At 40.8% G+C, this 20,182-nt stretch overlaps 1 protein-coding gene across 2 annotated transcripts in view; it reads left to right on the forward strand.

The window, feature by feature from the left end:
- The window catches only part of ced-6 (PTB domain-containing adapter protein ced-6), a 34,801-nt gene extending 19,689 nt beyond the window's left edge, over positions 1-15,112 (forward strand). For both annotated transcript variants that reach the window (XM_065226632.1, XM_065226633.1), the window contains exon 9: positions 13,720-15,112. In XM_065226632.1, coding sequence (XP_065082704.1) covers positions 13,720-13,788 — 69 coding nt within the window. In that variant the 3' untranslated portion in view covers positions 13,789-15,112. The remainder of the gene's footprint in view (positions 1-13,719) is intronic.
- Positions 15,113-20,182: the final 5,070 nt, after the last annotated feature.

Genomic DNA, 20,182 nt, shown 5'->3' on the forward strand with positions numbered 1-20,182 from the left:
TTGAAAGGACACATGGGACTTGTGCCCGTCGACGAAAAGCACAATCGGTAGAGGAATATCGCTTTTGATAATCCACGGATAGAACACGTTCTTCAGATAGTAATAGAAGGTTTCCTGGTTCATCCACCCCGATACACTTTTTCCGATAGCCCAACCATCTGGCGCACTGTTCGCTATTTCCGCAGGAAGCCGCTGCTTGTATGGAAATAAAACTAATGGTGGCGCCAGCGATCCGGCTGCATTTGCCGAAAATAATACGGTGTAGCATTCTTTCTCCGAGTTTGCGTTAGCCGTGTGAACGTATTTCTGTCTGACTTTCGCTAGAACTTTCTCTTTCGTGGGAACCAATCGCATAGACGATTGATCCATGTTGAAAACGCGTTGTGGGTTTTGCCAAACATCACGTAACTCTTCCTGATGGATGAATTGCTGAATTTCACGAAACCAATTCCGAATTTGGTTCTCTGTAACACACGTCCGTTGTTTAGACAAAGCGCTTGGAATTCTACGAGCAATGTTCGGATGTCGGCCAAGAAAATGTTTTAACCATTTACGTCCAGGAGCTTTTACAGCGAACGGATTATTCGACTTGCGTGTAATACCAAGGTAATATGCCACGGATACTTTTAAGCGCAAGGAATCTACTGGCAAGCCAACTTTTGCTGAATCAATTATCCATTGCACAATACGATCCTCCTCTTCCTTTGTTAGAACGGTTGGCTTACCGGGATGATGAGATACGGAGCCGCGAGCCAGTGTTGCTCTTAACGTACGTTCCGGAACGTGATGTGCTTTGGAAGCTTGGCGAATAGAAAAGCCCTTCTTTATCATTAGAATTGCCGACTCAACTTGCTGGGGAGTGCACTGCATATGTTTTCTTCCGGAACTCATTTTCTCGACCTATCCGCAGATTTAGGAACATGCAGTCAATATTTGTACCATATTTTGCGCAAAATAAATTACTTCTTTTACAGTGCAATATACTCGATATGCACTGAAATCCATTTGGATCAAATTAAAAATACTTACATCTAGCGATCAGCACAAAAATGAATGAAATAAACACACTCCAATGTTTACAAATGAGAAATGTTTTCAAACGGGCTTCTTAGCGCTGCTGCTAACGGATGCCATTTTTTGACGTTTTCAGTGCTGCCGGTTTTGTTTTTATTTATTTTTCCAATGATGTCGGCAATTTCTTGAATTGGTACTTATTTATATCGTAGACTACATGATTCAGATTCATTATATCGTGTAATAAAGATGATTATAGCCGTAAATAGAATTCAAAAAATGTTTTAATGAAAAAATGCGCAGAATTAGGAGCTGCGCAGAATAAGGCACCCTCACGGTACTCCCAAAGATGAATACTAAGATGAAACTGTCGGAAGATAAACTTTCTATTTTAGTGTCCTCTTTCACGGTCCCTTTCATCCAATGAATACCCCCCGTATTCAAGGTAATTTTGTGGTTTTGCTGCCCCCTCGGTTGAGATGAAATTTTGCGCTCATTTTTATCAAAACAATCACACCAAAATCAGAGATGTCCCATTTTTTAGTTACTCGATTAACAACTAATCGATTATTTTTTGTTCGCTGTGCTGCCATTTTTCCACCAATGAGAGTGCAGCACTTGTTTTAAATGATCGGTGATAATCCTCTGGAGATGTTAATGCTTATATCGGCATGATATAACCGATTACAAATATTTTACTTTTCGGTTCGTTAATCGATTAACCGATTATTCGAATGAAAATTGGCCACCACTATAGATGAATGTGAAATGTAATTTCAAATATAAGGGCCGTACGCAAATAATGATACAATTTGAAAGGGACCAAGGCTAATCACAAATTACGTCCCATGGCAACTGAAATAAACACGAGTGTTCACCGGTTGGTACTCCAGTTGATCTCATTTTGGTTGACTTAAGGTGATTCCTTGTAGAATCCACAAATGGCCGCCACGTAGGCTATAAATGCACTTCCACCTCGAAATTACAATCACACAAATCTCGGATATTAGATTTCCATTTCACCTGAAATTGCTACTGCATCTATACTGCAGCGCAGCAAGCGGTTAATAACAGTTTCATTGTAGTACGTGTCGTGGAAGCTGATATTTGTGCACTTAAAGTTTCGAAGTGGTCGTGAGAATAAGGATCTCACAATGAACCACCTTAACGGTTAACACAGCAAAAATGAGAGCAAAATTTTACACTGTTGAAGCAAACGGAAAACTAATCCTGCTTTCAATGAAATCAATTTGATTACTGATTTTGCATGCATAATATTTAACTGAATACGGGCCTAGAGTAAATGGTTACCATTCATGTTTCTCAAGCTGAAAGACTTAGGCTCCATTCTCACCGCGGGCAAGTCACGAATGATCTAAAATGTGTTAAACAAATCAGATAAACGATAATCATTAGTTCAACGACAGATGAATTTCAATTAAATTTTAAACAAGACGTAAACAGCAGAACTTCAAGTTAAGTTGCTTTCATTTAAAACGTCTTGACTGCATAATGAAAGCGCAATATGATATCAGACTTATGTCACAACATTTGAAATCAACGTGAGTTTTCATTATGATAGGAACTGCACACTTTAATATCGATTTGCTTTCATTTTGTTAACCGACTTTGTTCGGGTTGTTTGTAACATTCATAACACGGTCGTTCATCATGATGCATCCATTGACTAATGACAAAGACTGGATTCGAGTATGGAAGGTTTCCAGGTATCGATCTGCGATAATGCTGCTGTTCGGCCAACATCCGTCAATGTAGTGTAAGACTTGTTGTAGTAGGCCGTCCTTCTTTGTTGCAGTCCTGACCATTTTGAAGTTCACTGGCAGCGATGTAAGACATTCATCCAGGCTTGCGTTTACTTCTTCTTCCAGACTAACGGCGGCAACAACGTACTCTTCCTTGGGTTTTTGATGGTTGCTTATTAGCCGAGAGAGTACATCCGCATATCCAAAGTTTTCCGTTGCGATGTATTCCACGTTGAAGTCAAATCCAAGCAGTAACAATGCCCACCGTTGAAGACGATTTGCAGTGTGTAGTGGAATACCTTTTTTCGATCCGAAGACTTTGAGTAAAGGTTGATAATCTGTCTGTAGCGTGAATTTTCTATCGCTTTGATTTGCCCATCCGGAAAACGATGCATAATGATGGCATCACCCGCTACGGTTAGCTCGATATTTGGGTTATAATGCGTAAGCAACAAGTCTAAATGCAACACATTTTTGATGCTGTCGAAAGCTTTCTGACACTGGTCACTCCATACAAACTTCCTGTCCTTTTTGAGAAGATTATCCAGCGGATGCCGGATTCGGTGGATTTCTCGGACTAATTTTCCGTAGAAATTTGCCGCTCCGAGAAAAGATCGGAGTTCGCTGACGTCTTTCGGTTCCGGCATTTTGGCTATTGAAGCTACCTTTTCAGGATCCGGTTTTATACCGTTGGCATTGATGATGAAACCTAGGTACCGGATTTCTTCTTTGTAGAAGTTGAACTTTTCCGGTCGTAGACGGAATCCATACTCTTGGATGCGAGTTATAATAAATGTACGACAAGTGATCTACCCCTAGGACAATATCCACCAAAATCGTACTTCTCGACCGTGCACACCAGAAACCTTAATCGAAACTACCTGGAAAAAACCGCTGACAAAATCGGAAACCTCCACCGAAATCGTGCAGATCCTCCTCCGCTGAGAAAACTCCGTCGAAATTATTTGGAATCTCCGCTGGAAGCAGAAATCGCCACCGAAACCGTGTGAAACCTCGTCCGCCATAAACTCAAGAGAATGCCATCGAAATTTTGTATTTTCGCATATTTTTTAATTGATATGTAGGTATGTAAGTAATTGCAATTGTTATTTATTTAGTCAAACGTAATGGACGAACAAGGACAAGGAAAACTTTCCTAGAATCTGCGTTTGCAGCATCTAGAACCATCTCAAAAAAAAAAAATCATACAGAACCTCCTCCACCGAGAACGAGAGAAAATTCCGTTGGCAGCATCCAAACTCTTCACTGGCCGAAGCTCCTCCGACGACAATGCGTGGAAACACCGCCGAAATTCCCTTGGAACCTCCGATGGCAGCATATAAATTCTCTAGTCCACAGAAATCGTGTGGATAGACATTTTTTCTTTTCATGCTTTGTTTGTATATCTTGCTTTGTTTTGACGTTCACATTGCACTGAATGGTTGATGTAACGATGGCAATTAAATGCATTTTTTTTTAAATTAAATACATCGTCAATAAGCATTTTAAAAGTGAGACGCCCCTAGATATTGTCGGTGCTACCAACGGATGTTCCAGGAAATTTCAAAGTCATTTCCTCATGTTTTCGGTGAAGCAGCTTCCACAAGATTCTGGTGGAGATACTGCCATCGAAGGTTCAAAGGAATTTTGACGGGATTTTTTCGCGTTCCCGGCGAAGCGGGCTTAGCACGATTTCTGAGGAGGTTCCGGAGGCAGCTTCTGCACGATTTCGTTTGAGATTTCCGTTGCTGCTGGAGGAGGTTGCAGGGAGTTTCTAGCAAGTTTATGCGTGTTCACGACGGAGAGAATACCATTGCATGATTGCGGTGGATATTTTGTATGTTACGGATGTTAGTGTTTTCAAATGTTCGACGGATTTTTTCCGCATTCTCGATCGTGGAGCCGATGTGAACAACAACATGTTTTAGTAGGAACTGTCACTTATGGTGGTAAGCTCCAACTGGTATTATCCTCGGATTAAATCCCGATCAAGAATGTCCGGCTGGTTTGATGTCGACATCAGAATTAATTAACATAACTCTAAGCAAACATTTTGCAGATCATACAAACAAGGACGGTATTAAAAGTTAATCCGAGTTGGAGCTTATCGCCATTAGAGCATCACGCTACAAAAAATGCACTGAGAAAATGCATTTAATTTTTTTTTTCTGGTCAAAATGCATTTATTTATTTTTTGTTATAATAAATGTACGACAAGTGATCTACCCCTAGTGCTGAACACTTTGCCTCCCGACAGCTTGGAGAAAATGTCTTCGGGTGTTGGTAGCGGAAAGTGATGTGGTTCGAGTACCGCGTTCAACCCTGTAGAGTAGTCGGCGCAGACTCGAATTTTTCCTCCCGGCTTCCTAACCGAGACAATTGGGGCTGCCCAGTCAGAAAAATCCACCGGCTGGATGATGTTTAGCCGTTGCAATCTGTCTAATTTTTCGTCAACTTTCGGCACTGCTTGGAATGGTACCGGTCGTTTCGGCCTGAAAACCGGTTGCGCTTCGCGTTTCAGGTAGGGTTTTACCTTGGTTTTCGTGCAATGTCCGAGGGAATCACTAAAAACTTTGGGAAAACGGGTACCAGTTGACTGAATCGAATGAATTGGAACAATTTACCTTACAGATGGTAGTCAACGGCTTCGTCCCACTCTAAACTTTGTACTTCTCGCATTATACTCAGAAAGTTCTTAATGATATCTAAGATACCTGCAAATACTTAAAAATACTTAAGAAATATTTAGCGCTAGTTTGTTACTTCCGTTGCTAGACAGATTTTGTGCGACTGTTTACCCGGTGTCATCCGGGAATTTGTGTGTGCGTATTTAGAAAAATAAACTTTTATTCTTTAATTTATTCCTTCTTTGTAGGAATCAAGGAGGAGACCATTTTGATTCAAGGAATATTACATTGCCAAACCGATTCACCTGTCATTCAAAGGAAGAATAAGGAACTATTTGGAAAGTCATTGTGGAAGAAACTGTGTGTGGAAGGAAATTCCCTGAGCAAATGTTTGTATCCCAAAACCATGTCTCCATAAAGATGCATTTTTCGTCCATTAGGTTCTTGACCGTTGGACGATAACTTCAGGCCTTTACTCTGATTGAAGCTGAATAAGAAGTTGTGAAAGCTCTCTGCACCATCCGCAAAGCCTAGATTGCCGTCGAATGAGAAGATAATCACGTTTCCTCGGATTTGGAACATTCGATGCTCTACTGCTTAAGGCTTATTAGGGTAGAGAGCTAATTCGGCCTAATCGCCCATTTTAGGCCTATTTAGCAGAAAACATCAAATCAAACCATGATTACGGCGTTAACAAGTCAATTATGCGTTTGGTACGATACTTCTGTTCCAAATCTACCGAACGAAGTCAATAAGAAAGTGTGATATGAATGTTTGTACCCATTATTCTTAAAAAACAAAAAAGTGAATTCAATTGCGTTTGAATGGCGTTTCAATGCGTTAGGCCGAGTTTAGAATCCGAAGGCCGAGTTGGGGGTCAAGAAGTAATGTTAGATTTTTAACAATGGGGCTTATTACGGATGTCACTTCACGGTGAAAACTTGTCAGTTGTCGTCACGGTGAAGTGATTCCCATTTGATTTGTAGGGCAATCACGGCTCTTATTATGAGTATCATTTCCTTATCACCGTGTAGTGACACCCGTATTAAGAAGAAGATATCAACAATGTTTTACTCTTTATCAAATCTTAGGATACGTACGGAAAGTTCAATAAATTTGGAAGGCATCTGTAGTGGGAACATTCCATTAAAAAAAAATCGTTCTAAAAATAGAGGTAAAGGGCGGGTTGTGCTTACTAGGCCCAAAATAAGATCTAAGCCGTATGAAGGCTGGACATAATCAAACCAGCATATTCGCTCCGTGTTAATCTAGGAACCGTTTTCTAATTGGCTTCTTTAATTTTGAAAAATGCATCGTTTTTTATACATCATCTGAAAGAGCTTTGTTTTCGGAGCACAGCGATATTTTTTTTCGAACCCACACACTTTCATCTCGATTTTTAAATCAAGATTTAAAGCAAAATAACAACTTCACTGTTTGGCACTAAACTAACAAACTGACAGCTCGCTCTCATACAAAGTGACACCGAGGGGCGCTAATAAGATAATTTTTGCAAATGTAATCGTACTTATTTACAATAGTTCCAGTGTACCAAAATCGATGAAATTCTGGGTTTGGGTTCCATTTTTAATGCAGATTACGAATATGCATTTACCTCAATACCCTTTAAGAACCAAATTGATTACAGTCGAAATTCGCTGGTTGGGCCACCACCTCAGCCCAACTAACGAATTTGATTTGATTGATATGGGCCAACTGACAGAAGGCTAAAATTTGTTGAGGGGTGTGCGATGTTGAAAAGATTTTACAAAAAGTGGATTGAAGCAAGTTGCTTGAAGCAGAGTGGAAAAAGCAAATCATTAAGAACACAATTTTTGTTTTTGTTTTCTTCTAGAATTTTAAATGAAACTCAAATGTTTCGAGCAAATACCAAACGTTAACTTTCATTACATATGATTCGCAGTCCTACCCGCATATGCTTACCCCCTGGAAGAATTTATGATCGATTGTCAAATCCAATTTGACATCAGATTTTGACATCCAGTTGCTTTTTAATTGGGTCATGGCCCAACCAACGGAGGCCCAACTAAAAAGCAGCCCAAGTATTAAAAGCCCAACCAGCAAATTTGGACTGTATATCATCCATCAGAACGGCTATGTGTTAAAACTTTAATTTGGACTCTTTGGGGAATGGTTTGAAATAAATTCATACATTTTAACTTAGGATTATTTTACATGAAATTGGTACAAATAAGTAACGTTTTGGAACTAAATCGTTTTATTTGGTATATCAATGGTTTGTTATAAATAATAATTTCAGAACAGATTAATATTTTTCTTATCCTTACTTACTGGTAAAAGTGAGAAATTCACGTTGATTTCACATAAAGCCTTCGGTTGCTATCAGGATACTCACTCAACTCCATCACCAGTCCGTCATAACTCATATTTACCAACGTAAATTTATCAAAACGCGGTACGATACGACCACCAGTGGTAATTGCAATTAGTTCAACTTCGAGCCCACCAGCACAACGAATAGCTGGTAGTTATGCTTCATTGTCCTCTGGCAAATAACCAGCGTAGTCCTAGCATCCTTGGCCTGCTTAAAGTCAAGAATTTCATAATCATGCAGCTAGTTCCTAGCCGAATTAACATTCAACATATGCTTTTATTTTGGCAGTTCAGTTTGAAATCTAGTTAAATAATTCAAAAGTTTGATACGGTACTAAACAGCCAGTTCGAAATCATAAATAATTCGCTATCCCATAAATGGTTTCCTGAAAGTAAAATGTTTTTGATGAACTATTTCATAACAAGAATTAAAATACTTACTTATAAACATGATCACACTTCTTCATTCAATTTAAAACATATTGAAACTAGTATTAATATGCTTTAATACGTGATTAAGAGTAATACATTGACGGGATAAACAATAATAAACAACTACATTAGTAACCGGTCACTACGATTAAAAAATCCATATCTTAAAATACTTAAAAATACTTAAGAATACTTATCAGATACTTCGAAATACTTAATTGATACTAGAGCTATAGTTTAGAGTGGGAAGCCCCTAGGCTTCGTCCAAACATCGAAAGCGTTCATGAAGTCTAGACCGAGCAAGTTCAGACCCTTTACTGACGTAACGTAACAGGTTTCGTGTTGCTGCTCTTTACCAATCTGCATTTCACAAGCAAACTCTCCTAGTAGAGGCAACTGCTCGTCCGATGCTGTTTTTACCCTGTATTCCGTTCGCGAAAGAGTAGGTGATCCGCATTTCCTCCAGTTTTGCTCCGAGATAACGGTAATGTCCGAGCCACAGTCAAGTTGAAGATTCACAGAATGGCCGTCGATCCGGGTTGATACGTACTTCCGCTTATTGTGCACTTGGTTTACCGCTTCCTGTTTCCTTGACTTTGCTTCTTCTTGTTTTTCTTCTGCTGCTGTTGTTGAGTTGCTTGTTTGTTGTCACCGTCGTTGTTGGCCGTTCGGTTGAAACCAGGCTTCCAAATAGTACAGCCTCCTCGCGACAGTTGGTTTATACCTGAATAATTGACTGTTGCTTTGTGTGCTTTACTGCCGCTTGCTACCGTCCGTACGTTCAGATCTGAATCAAGGGGGGGGAGGTGGCTGTCAAATACGAACAATCGTCGCCTACCTCGCATAACTGGTTCCAAACGTAAACAAGCCATAAGAAACCTAGAGCGTTTGTTTACGTTTGGAACCAATTTCATACAAGATGATCAGTAGGCTGATTTGACAGCACACCCCCCCCCCCCCCAGATCTGAATTCGAAGTGTATTGGCAACAGCGCACGCACGAACAAATGAAAGCTGTATTAGAACAGTCGCATCTATACCCGCTTTGCTAAAATCATCGTGCTTGGAACGTAGTGAACCGAATGGGCTGTATTTATACATTTCTTTATGACCAGGTTCTCAATGTTTCTGTCGTCATAACAGCCTTCACAAACCGACGACATCCCTCAGCTTACCCAAGTGGCTGTCACGAAAAGGCTGTCACGAGACATTATATACAATTGATATACGGCAGTGGAGTATGGAAGAAACCCAGAAGAATGATCCCGAACAGATATGTCGGCCCGATGTCGGATCAATGTAAGATCAATTTATGGTCGACGTCGGCCAAATGTCGGGTCGATGTCGGGTCAATTTTGTGTTTATGTCGGGTCAATGTCGGGCCAACATCGGGTTGGGGTTTGGTAGAAGTCAGGTTGGTGTCGGGTAGGCTTATTATATTTTTCGCCGGAGACCGCGCGTTTTTAAAAAAATATCGAATGAAAATTTTGCAATGGGCAGCACGAACGTGATAGCAACCGAACGAGCTCCGGCGCCACACTGGTAGTGTAGTGTGTAGTAGCAGTCTTACGACATACAAACAAAATTTCAAAGACAGCAGCAACGAATCGGCAGTTCGACGGACTGCTTGTTGTATGTTGTATGTACGAGGAACGTTACGAATGACCATCCGAGGCTGTCATAGCCGAACGAACAAAATACATGACTAAGAACGAGCTGTCGTGTACTGCACAAGACGGCAACGTTGCATGTCGTATAACAGCCTCACTGTGGGCTGTCGCTTATTGCTCAATCTCAAGGCTGTCGTAGGGAAAAGAAAGCGACAGCCGTTGGAATACTGTCATGAGGTGGTACTTTTGGTATGCCTGGTTGAAACAACTGCAGTAGCCCTCTTTGTGCCCCTGTCTATTACATTGTTCGCAGATGTGGTTTGTATAGGAACAATCTTTGACAGAATGCATTGCCCCACACTGCCAGCAGGGTGAACGAGGAACGAATGCATTAGTTGAGCCGGCTTGTCTTGTTTGCTGAGGCTGTTGCTTGTGCTGCTGAACGGCATGTACACTGGAAGTTGCTTACCCTTCCACTAGCGCAGTGTCGTGTTTAAGGTTCGACAAGCGCTGACATTCCGTGATGAGCACTTCAAGATTGATCTCCCTTCCAGCTTCCGACTCCAACTTCGACAGAAGGCGCGTTCTGACCTCCGCTTCTTTCGTTTATCTCGTTTATCCCTAAAATGGGTCTAAATCCAGCTTACTTAAAGTTGAAATTACACTATTAAGTAGGAAATTTACCAAGCTGTCCAATGGAGGCAATTTATGGCAAGCATAGACTGATACAGAAAAAGTTCAATAACTCAGTAATCTTTTAGATTTGATCATATGTGTATTTGATTTATATGTTGTATAAATCACTTGGAAAATATGGCTCAAGTAGATACCGTTTATACTGACCTTAAAGCGGCCTTCGATTGCATCGATCATGGTATTCTTCTTCGGAAAATGTCTCGTCTGGGAGTTTCGGACGGTTTGGTTGATTGGCTGAAATCGTACATTTCCAATTTAACTGTCCGTGTCAAGCTGGATTCGCGCACTTCGTCACCGTTTGTTGCAACCTCCGGTTTTCCCCAAGGTAGCAATTAAGGACCCTTGTTGTTCACAATCTTCTTCAACAGTGTGCCGCTAATCCTGCAGAGTGGTTGTGTGCTCATATACGCCGATGATCTCAAGCTTTACATCGTTATCAAGGACGCCGAAGATTGCCGTCAGGTCCAAGAAATGTTGGACCAATTTGTTGACTGGTGACATATAAACAAGCTCTCTCTCAGTATATCAAAATGTGTAGTCATGACATTTCATCGCACAAGGACGCCAATCATATTCGATCACTCAATTGATGGATTTGTACTCGAAAGAGTAGAACAAGTAATGTTGGACTCTAAGCTTACTTTTGACTTACATCGTTCAATGGTAGTCATTAAGGCAAATCGTCAGCTTGGGTTCATATCAAGAATCTCAAGAGTCGGATCGTACTGTTTAAGGCAGGCCTGCCCAACCTTTCTAATCTTGCTTTTTTAAATGGCTGTATCTTTGTTCAATGAACATGTTTCAAGCTGCAGTTTGTTTATTTATCATTCATTCTAGACTAAAACTCATAATGATTAACAAAATTTGCCTAGCATTGCATCATTGTTGAGATCTAGAGACCACTTTCACGTTGCGCAGCGCTGGATTAAAGGCACTTGTGCGCCCGATTAAGACTGCATCTGTTGTTTAAAACCCTTGTCAACTTTCTTGGAGCATTAGAATAGAACGTATTCAAACAAAATTCATTCGTCGATCATTGAGGCAACTTCCTTGGGTAGATCCACTAAACTTACCTCCGTATGCTGAGAGATGTCGCTTGCTAAGCATGGATACTTTAGAACGACGGCAACATGCATCGCGAAGCTATTAAGTGGTGAAATTGATTCCGCCCACTTACTATCTTCCCTGAGCTTTCGTGCGCAAAGCAGATTTCTACGTTCATCGTTCCTATTGCGTCAGGACTCACATCGCTTTTCTTGTGGACAACATGAACCTATTACGAGTATATGATTCGCATGTTCTCTACAGCTGAAGAGTTGTTAGAGTTTGGGGAACCTGCTGATCGTTTTCGAAGACGCATTATCAATTCCAGTTATATTTAGTATTTGTTATGGCTCCTACTATCTTACCTGACTTATAACGAATATACCTTGTATCCGCGGGAGGATAAAATCGTTTGTAATTGAAAATGAGTGGTCTACACTCAATCAACAGTATCTTCACGGTGAGAAGCAAGGGCGTAGCCAGGTTTCGAGCTAGGGAGAGGCGAAAAAAAATACTATGGAAAATTTGGCCGAATGCCATTTCACCGAACGCCATTTCACCGACAGAGAACGAACTTATGACACCCCAACAACTTTATCGAACCTTTGAAACTAAATAAATTCCATGATCTCTGGAAAATCGGATAGGTCTGAGGAACTTATTCCGAATACTTCCGGTATTTTGGAGTCTCTTGGAACTGCAAATAGACCCGGAAACTTCAAACAGCACTCTCCACTCAGATCTTCCTGAAATTTAAGCTCTCGTGGAACCTGAGAAACTGCCGGAGCTTTTTACGGTACTCCGTATGCTTTTGGAACTCCCTAAACTCCATCCTGGAATTGTCAGGAGCTCTTGGGTTTCTCAAACATCACACTATAGGGTTTTCGAGGAGTTTCCAAATTTTCCGGAGCTCAGGCAAATTCAAATCTTTGAGAATGCCGGAACTCTCAACATTGAGCACAATTGATTTCTTTTTGCCTCCAAAAATTAGTGAAACAACGAGATTTACTAGAAACTGCCTCAATATTTGGATCTCCAGAACCACTTGGAACTCCTGCAACTTCCAAAATAACGAGATTTGGTACTAGCACAGCATCGATCCTAGATATTCTGAAACTCCGGAAAGTACTAGAAAATTCCTGAATTTTCGGAACTCCAGAAACTCTGCAAACTGTGGTAAACTGAGAGAGCTTCCGGAACTGGAAACTCAAAATTTTTCGAATCTCTGAAAACTTTCTTATCCTCCACTAATTGCTAGAAATTGATGAACCTCTGAAACCGCCAACAACTTATTGAAACTCCAAAATCCCAAAAAGAAACTTCTTCCTGGATCTGTCAGAATCTCCTGAGACTTTCGTACTTTGAATTTTTCTGTGTGTTTGAGGAGTTCCATCAGCTCATGGAGCTCCAAGACGTCGGAGAAGAATCTGGATTCTCAAATTGCCATAAATTTCGAAGATTCCAAGAATTCTAAGAGCTCGTGTGTGTTGACTGGAGTTTTGCACGTTCTGGAGATTGAAGAATTTTGGAAGTACTTCTGGCGGTTTACTTATGGAGGTGGATGCAGATGGGATTTTTTTTATTACCGGCCAAAATAAGTCGAAGGGTCTCAAATGTTTTTTGAATTTGTACTCGCAGGTAGAGTTTACAGTTATATGAACTAAAAAAAATTTAAAAAAATCGGGGTGATCAATTTTTCCGATTTTTTTTTTGGTGAATTTATGACCGAAACTGTGGAAAGCACTAAGAACTACCAAAGCAAGTGGAACTCCAGAAAACTCTTGCCGCTCCTGAAACTTTGGAAAACTGTGAGAGCTCCCGGAACTAACATGATCTCTCTTAACTCCAGAAACTCCAGAATCTTTTATCTTAAATTCGAACACATTCTCAATTTTTATAATTTCTAGAACGTCACAAACCTCTGTAACCCCCAACAGCTTTTGGTAACCTCCTATACTTAAGAAACTGCATGATTTATAGAAACTCTGAGAGGTCTAATACTCCGATCCAAATACTCCTGGTATTTCAGAATCTCTTAGAACTACAGGATCACACGAATATCCTGATGTACCCCGTTTCCCTTTTTCTGTATAAACCGTTCAATGTGTGTGGTTTGTGTTCATTTAGGTATTTATTTGACAGCCATATTTAACCAGCAACTCTCTTGTCTCATTTTCAGACCACATCCAAAAACGGCTTATTTAGCTCGGACGACCTGCTGGACACGTTCGACCCGCTGAAAAAGTGATGAGACCATCGGAACCCACAACCCAACCCGTGGTCCGGAATGCCCCTCCGTAACGCTCCCACTGAGCGGCAGCGACCCTCTTTTGTTTTGTTTTTTTGGCATCCTCTCAATTCCGAATTCTAGCTGGTTTAGATTAGAAGCATTCCAATTCGATGAATCTCACGGTCTGTTTTTTTTTTCTTGGTTTCTGATGAAATTTAACGAATCTCTGCGCACCCGTATTTAAAGCAACACGAAAACAGCACACGAACTTTTAAAATCCTGCTGAATCGAATGGAAGGGAATGATCTTTATTAATTATACAATTAAAATAATCATCTTTTACCTAGGGAAAACTATTAGACACAAAAGCAAACTAGATGGGGAGAGTAACTACTACTTTTGTCTGTGGCAGAGTTATAAGTTAGAAATTTGGTAATTGTAAATGGATTTTTCTTTTCTGCTTTGGCAAAACCGAAGGTTTTTTTCCAGCCAGAAAGATAGTATTAAATAGAAAGGTAAAATAAAAGCTAGCGAAGAAGATTGTGTCCACAAATACCTATTTTGCGTTTTATCCCCTCATAACATGTGATACGAACATACGATACAGAGCAAATCAGCAGGAAATTTAGCGGCTTTGCTTTACTGATAGCGCCACGCAGGAAGATGAAACGAAACATTCCACTCAGTGCATATACCCTATAGGGAATTTGATACAACAAAAGGCATATTTATAGTGATGAAGATTTGCGTGCAAGTTCACCGAACAAGAAGAAGAAACGTTTAGAGCGCTCTCTACCGATGCCTAGTGAAAGCTGAACTCGGTAAGCCACCCCCGACCGTCAGATGTCGCGACGATGGTGCTATTGATTAATTGTTTGCAAAGTGAATTACCATTTTTTTTTTGTTTTGCGATTGGAATAATTTGAAATGATTGAAAAGTGATTTATTTTACTGTACGTAAAGTTGAATACGTACGCGCTAGGAAGCATAGTTTTTTTCGCATTGTCCCCCAAACCTATTTTTGTCTATTTTTTGTCCATACTTACTTGTGAGTGTTTATTACTGAAGGTTAACATTTACTTTTTTTTTGTTTAGAGAATAAATTTAATATATTTCTGTCAAGTACTAAACAAAACGAGTAGAACAAGCCACAAGCGGAAACATTTCTTTCTGATAGAGGATTATAATTACACTAGGAATATTGAAAGTGCGCAATAAACTGCAATCAAACTGTAATCAAGTAAATACTATCTGTAGATTCATTGTTATTCTAGTTTTAGTTACAATAAGCGATGATATTGTGACCAATATGATCAATAAAAACTGAATATTGAGTATCTAAGCCGGTTGTTTCAGTTGAATATGTTTGTGGTATATCGAACTTCCATCTATTCTAGCATTTCAGCAACACGGGGTTTCTTAACGACTAGACGCTTCTAGCCTAACCGGAAGCACCTCGCTGATATTCTATTCACTTCTGCTAGGGTTACTATATGGTATCCTTTAGGAGGAAATGTCCTCCTTTTCCAGTATATATTGAGTTATACACCCATATTCTTGTTTTCGTTCGAACCGTATTTTCCATACAAAAAAAAAGTTTTTTGCATGGAAAATACGGTTAGAACGAAAACAAGAATATGGGTGATAGATCAATAGTAAAAAACTGCAAAACTACATTTCCACGGCTCAGCATGGATTCTATCCAAAGCGGTCAGTTACGACAAACTTGACTGAATTCGTGTCACTTTGCGTTCGGACCATGGATTCTGGGGGACAAGTCGACGCCGTTTACACTGATCTGAAGGCTGCATTTGATCGAGTTGACCACTGCATATTACTGGGCAAACTTGAAAAACTTGGCGTTTCTGACTCCATGATTTCATGGTTCACGTCTTATCTCACAGACCGCTCGCTCTGCGTTAAGATTGGCGCCTCGCAATCTGAAGTATTCACGAACATCTCCGGTGTTCCACAAGGAAGTAATCTGGGACCGCTTTTGTTTTCGTTGTTTATCAATGAGCTTTCTCGTCTACTGCCACCTGGATGCCGACTATTCTACGCCGACGACGTTAAAATGTACATGATCATCAATAGCATCGCTGATTGTGAGGATTTGCAACAGATTGTGGATCATATGCAAAGCTGGTGCTCCCGTAACTACTTGACGCTTAGCATCAATAAGTGCAATGTGATATCCTTCTACCGTAAGAAGAAACCGATCAGATTTAATTATTCCATCTCCGACCAGATTTTGGAGAGAGTTAGTCAAGTCAGAGACTTAGGAGTTACTCTTGACTGTGCATTGACGTTCAAGCCCCATTACAATGACGTCCTGAACAAAGCCAACAGACAGCTTGGTTTTATATTCAAAATCTCCGAAGACTTTCGTGACCCGCTGTGCCTGCGGGCATTGTATTGTTCATTGGTCCGCTCTATTTTGGAGTTCAGTGCTGTCGTTTGGTGCCCTTATCAGGCCTGCTGGATTGCAAGGTTTGAGAGTGTACAAAGGAAGTTTGTTCGTTACGCGCTACGTCATCTACCCTGGCGTGATGCATCTAACTTGCCTTCATACGGGGACCGCTGCCGCCTGCTTGGGATTGATACCCTGGAAACAAGACGACGTAATGCTCAAGCTGTCTTTGCCGCTAAGATTATTATCGGTGAAATTGACTCCCCACAACTACTTCGGCAGCTCTACTTCTACGCACCTGAGAGAGTAATGAGACAACGTAACTTCGTTCATCTTGCGACTCGTAACCGACAGTATGGGATGAATGAGCCTATCCGCGCCGTGGCTAATGCGTTTAATGATGCTTATGCTTGCTTCGATTTTAATGTACCGTTAACTGTTTTTATCAGAAGAATGTCCTGAATGTATAGATTGACTAAGCATCCTTTTAAACTTAGATTATTCATTAAGACAACCAAAAGTCAGATGAATTAAGATTATAATAAATAAATAAATAAATAAATAAATAAAAATACGGAGAAATGTGCTTATCATAGCAAACCGATCAATAAAATTGTGTTGTTCCCCTGAAGCATTCACAGATGATGATCGCAGTAGGCCACGCTTGAAAACTGACGTGTTTTTCTTTTGCTGCGTATTTTTCGTCAGCGAATTAAACTTTTTTGGCTTTTTGTTTGCTGAAATTAAGTTTCAAGTGTTCACAAAGTTATCATTTAGTGATAAATCATGTTTTTCCAGTGTTGAGCCAAATTTAATTTAAAAAAGAAGAGAAGAATATAGCAAGTGAAAAATAGAAACATGCAGTGACAAAAGAAAGAAGCAAGAAAAAAGGTCCGCCTTGAGTAATTCGGTTGCCCTTCAATTTAACCTCCAAAATCTACGTCGCAGCTTCAGTTCCATTGTTTGGTGTCGGTTTCATTGCCTCCCGGGAGCCCGGTTCTCCGAGTTCGGATGCCACATTTTCAGCGTGTAGTTCTATTGATATTCGTCACCGTGGACGAGTTTTAACCCGGTCCGGTTAACGAATTAGCCTCGCTGGATACGCCCAAGACTGGACGGGGTGTAACTGGTGGCCGCGAACGGTTCCTGGGGAAAGCACTAGACGCGAAAATCCTCCCAGATGACCATGGCAGTGTAAGAAAATTTGTGTTCGGTACTACGGAACCCATGGATTGGAGGATCAAATTAACATGGTGAGACCAGTCCAAATACTTTTTACAATTAAAGAAAAAACAACGTGCCAGGGTTCAAAAGAACAGTTTGAAACTGGAGGTGTGTGTGTGTGTAATACTAATATTCGATTGATAGAGGTACAGTCAGGAATCCTTATTGCCGGATTCCTTATTGCCGGTATCTCTTATTGCCGGATCCTTATTGCCGGGCTATCCGCGAATAAGGATACCCACAGCTTATGGGATTTTCACTAATGGGGGCTGTAGTGGATTATCTCATTTGTTTCAATACATAAAGCTATACTGCCTTCGACAAAGTTGCTGTACTGGGTTAGACCAACAAGCCTGTGCCATTGGATTCAGGTTTAATTGGGAACTACGCCGCTAGAGGCGCTTCACTTTTATGTTACTTATGACGGGTGCTATAATATATGGATCATATTTCGAACATAGAATATTTCGTGATCCTGACCATATAGAAAGTTACTGTCTTCAGCAAAGTTGTTCAGGTGACCAAGTCCTTTCGGATGGTGGCCATATTAGTTCAGAACTCTCTCACTACGCAGCGCTAGTGTGCATGTGCAATTCCTATATAAACTGTATCTCGAGAGCCTGGCCATATAGAAAGTTGCTGTTTTCAGCAAAGTTGTTCAGGTGACCAAGTCCTTTTGGATGGTGGCCATATTCGTTTAGAACTCTCTCACTACGCAGCGCTAGTGTGCATGTGCAATTCCTATATAAACTGTATCTCGAGAGCCTGACCAATTAGAAAGTTGCTGTTTTGAGCAAAGTTGGGCAGGTGATCAAGTCCTTTTGGATGGTGGCCATATTAGTTTATAACTCTCTCACTACGCAGCGCTAGTGTGCATGTGCAATTCCTATATAAACTGTATCTCGAGAGCCTGGCCATATAGAAAGTTGCTGTTTTGAGCAGAGTTGTGCAGGTGAGCAAGTCCTTTCGGATGATGTTCATATTAGTTCAGAACACGCTCACTACGCGGCGCTAGTGTGCAAGTAAATTTCCTGTATAAGCTGTATCTCGAGAACCTGGCCATATAGAAGGTTACTGTCTTCAGCAAAGTTGTTCAGGTGACTAAGTCCTTTTGGATGATTGTCATATTATTTCAGAACTCTCACACTACGCGGCGCTAGTGTACACATGAACTTCCTTAATATGTTATGTCTCCAAAGCTTGTCCATATAAGATGTTGCTGTGCAATGTGAGAACAGGAACCGGAAAAGGCATGACGTGTAGAGGCCGGAAATCGATGTCAGATGCCATTTTGGAATCCAAGATGGCGGCCATCGGTTCGAGAAAAACTGTCAAATATCCTACAATATGGATATGTTTGGAAAGGGGACGACGTGTAGAGGCCGGAAATCGATGCCAGACGTCATTTTGGAATCCAAGATGGCGACCATCGTGTCAAGAAAAACTGTCAAATATCCTACCATATGGGTATTTCCGGATAGGGAACGACGTGTAGAGGCCGCAAATCGATGTCAGAAGCCATTTTGGAATCCAAGATGGTTGCCATCGTTTCAAGAAAAACTGTCAAATACCCAACAACATGGGTATTTTCAAATAGGAGATGATGTGTAGAGAAATCGATGTCAGATGCCATGTTGTAATCCAAGATGGCGACCATAGGTTCAAGAAAAACTGTCAAATACCCTACAATATGGATATTTTTGGAAGGAGACGACGTGTAGAGGCCGGAAATAGATGCCAGACGACATTTTGGGATCCAAGATGGTGGCCATCGGGTCAAGAAAAACTGTCAAATACTCTACAATATGAGTATTTCCGGAAAGGAAACGACGTGTAGAGGCCGGAAATCGATGCCGGATGCTATTTTGAAATCCAAGATGGCGGCCATCAGTTTAAGAAAAACTGTCAAATACACTACAATGTGGGAATTTCCAAAAATGGACGACGTGTAGAGGCCAGATATAGATTCCAGACGCTATTTTGGAATCCAATATGGCAGCAACATGTTTTCCATGGTCACCATAGCCGATCGAACTCCAGACGAAACTAGAACCGCACTACCGTTCATACTGGTGACAACGCTCTGATGAGACAATGAAACCTTACCCCCAAGCTCCTCCCCTGATCCTATCCTTCGACAATGTACCTCTATTACCTCGAGTAAGCCACGAGTATTTGGTCCAACTCCTACTAGACATAGAATTAAGTGAATGTTGTTACAAACATAGAACAATGAACTATCGGCTCCGTAAAGCTAACGTGATTGAGCCTTCCAAATAAACGAACTAGTTAAAAAAAACATGTTTTCCATATATAAGGCTTACCAAGAATATTGCGTATAATTTATTGTGTATAGCGTATCACTGAGCAAGATCGCAACATAACGTGGAAAATTCCTCAAATAGCGTCTGGAATGTATATCTGACCTTTACACGTCGTCTCTTTTCGGAAATTCCCACATTGTAGGATATTTGACAGTTTTTCTTAAAACCGATGGCCGCCATCTTGGTTTTTAAAATGGCGTCTGGTATCGGTTTCCGGCCTCTACACGCCCGGAAATACCCATATTGTAGGGTATTTGACAGTTTTTATTGAAACAATGGCCGTCATCTTGAATTTCAAAATGGCATAGGGCATAGATTTTCGGCCTCTACACGTCGTTTCCTTTCCGGAAATACTCATATTGTAGAGTATTTGACAGTTTTGCTTGACCCGATGGCCGCCATCTTGGATTACAAAATGGCATCTGACATCGATTTCCGGTCTCTACATGTCATC

Source organism: Ochlerotatus camptorhynchus, unplaced genomic scaffold, assembly GCF_037179485.1.
Source record: "Ochlerotatus camptorhynchus isolate MF236.1 unplaced genomic scaffold, CSIRO-AGI_Acam_v1.1 ptg000257l, whole genome shotgun sequence".
Classification (NCBI taxonomy): Eukaryota; Metazoa; Arthropoda; class Insecta; order Diptera; family Culicidae; genus Ochlerotatus; species Ochlerotatus camptorhynchus.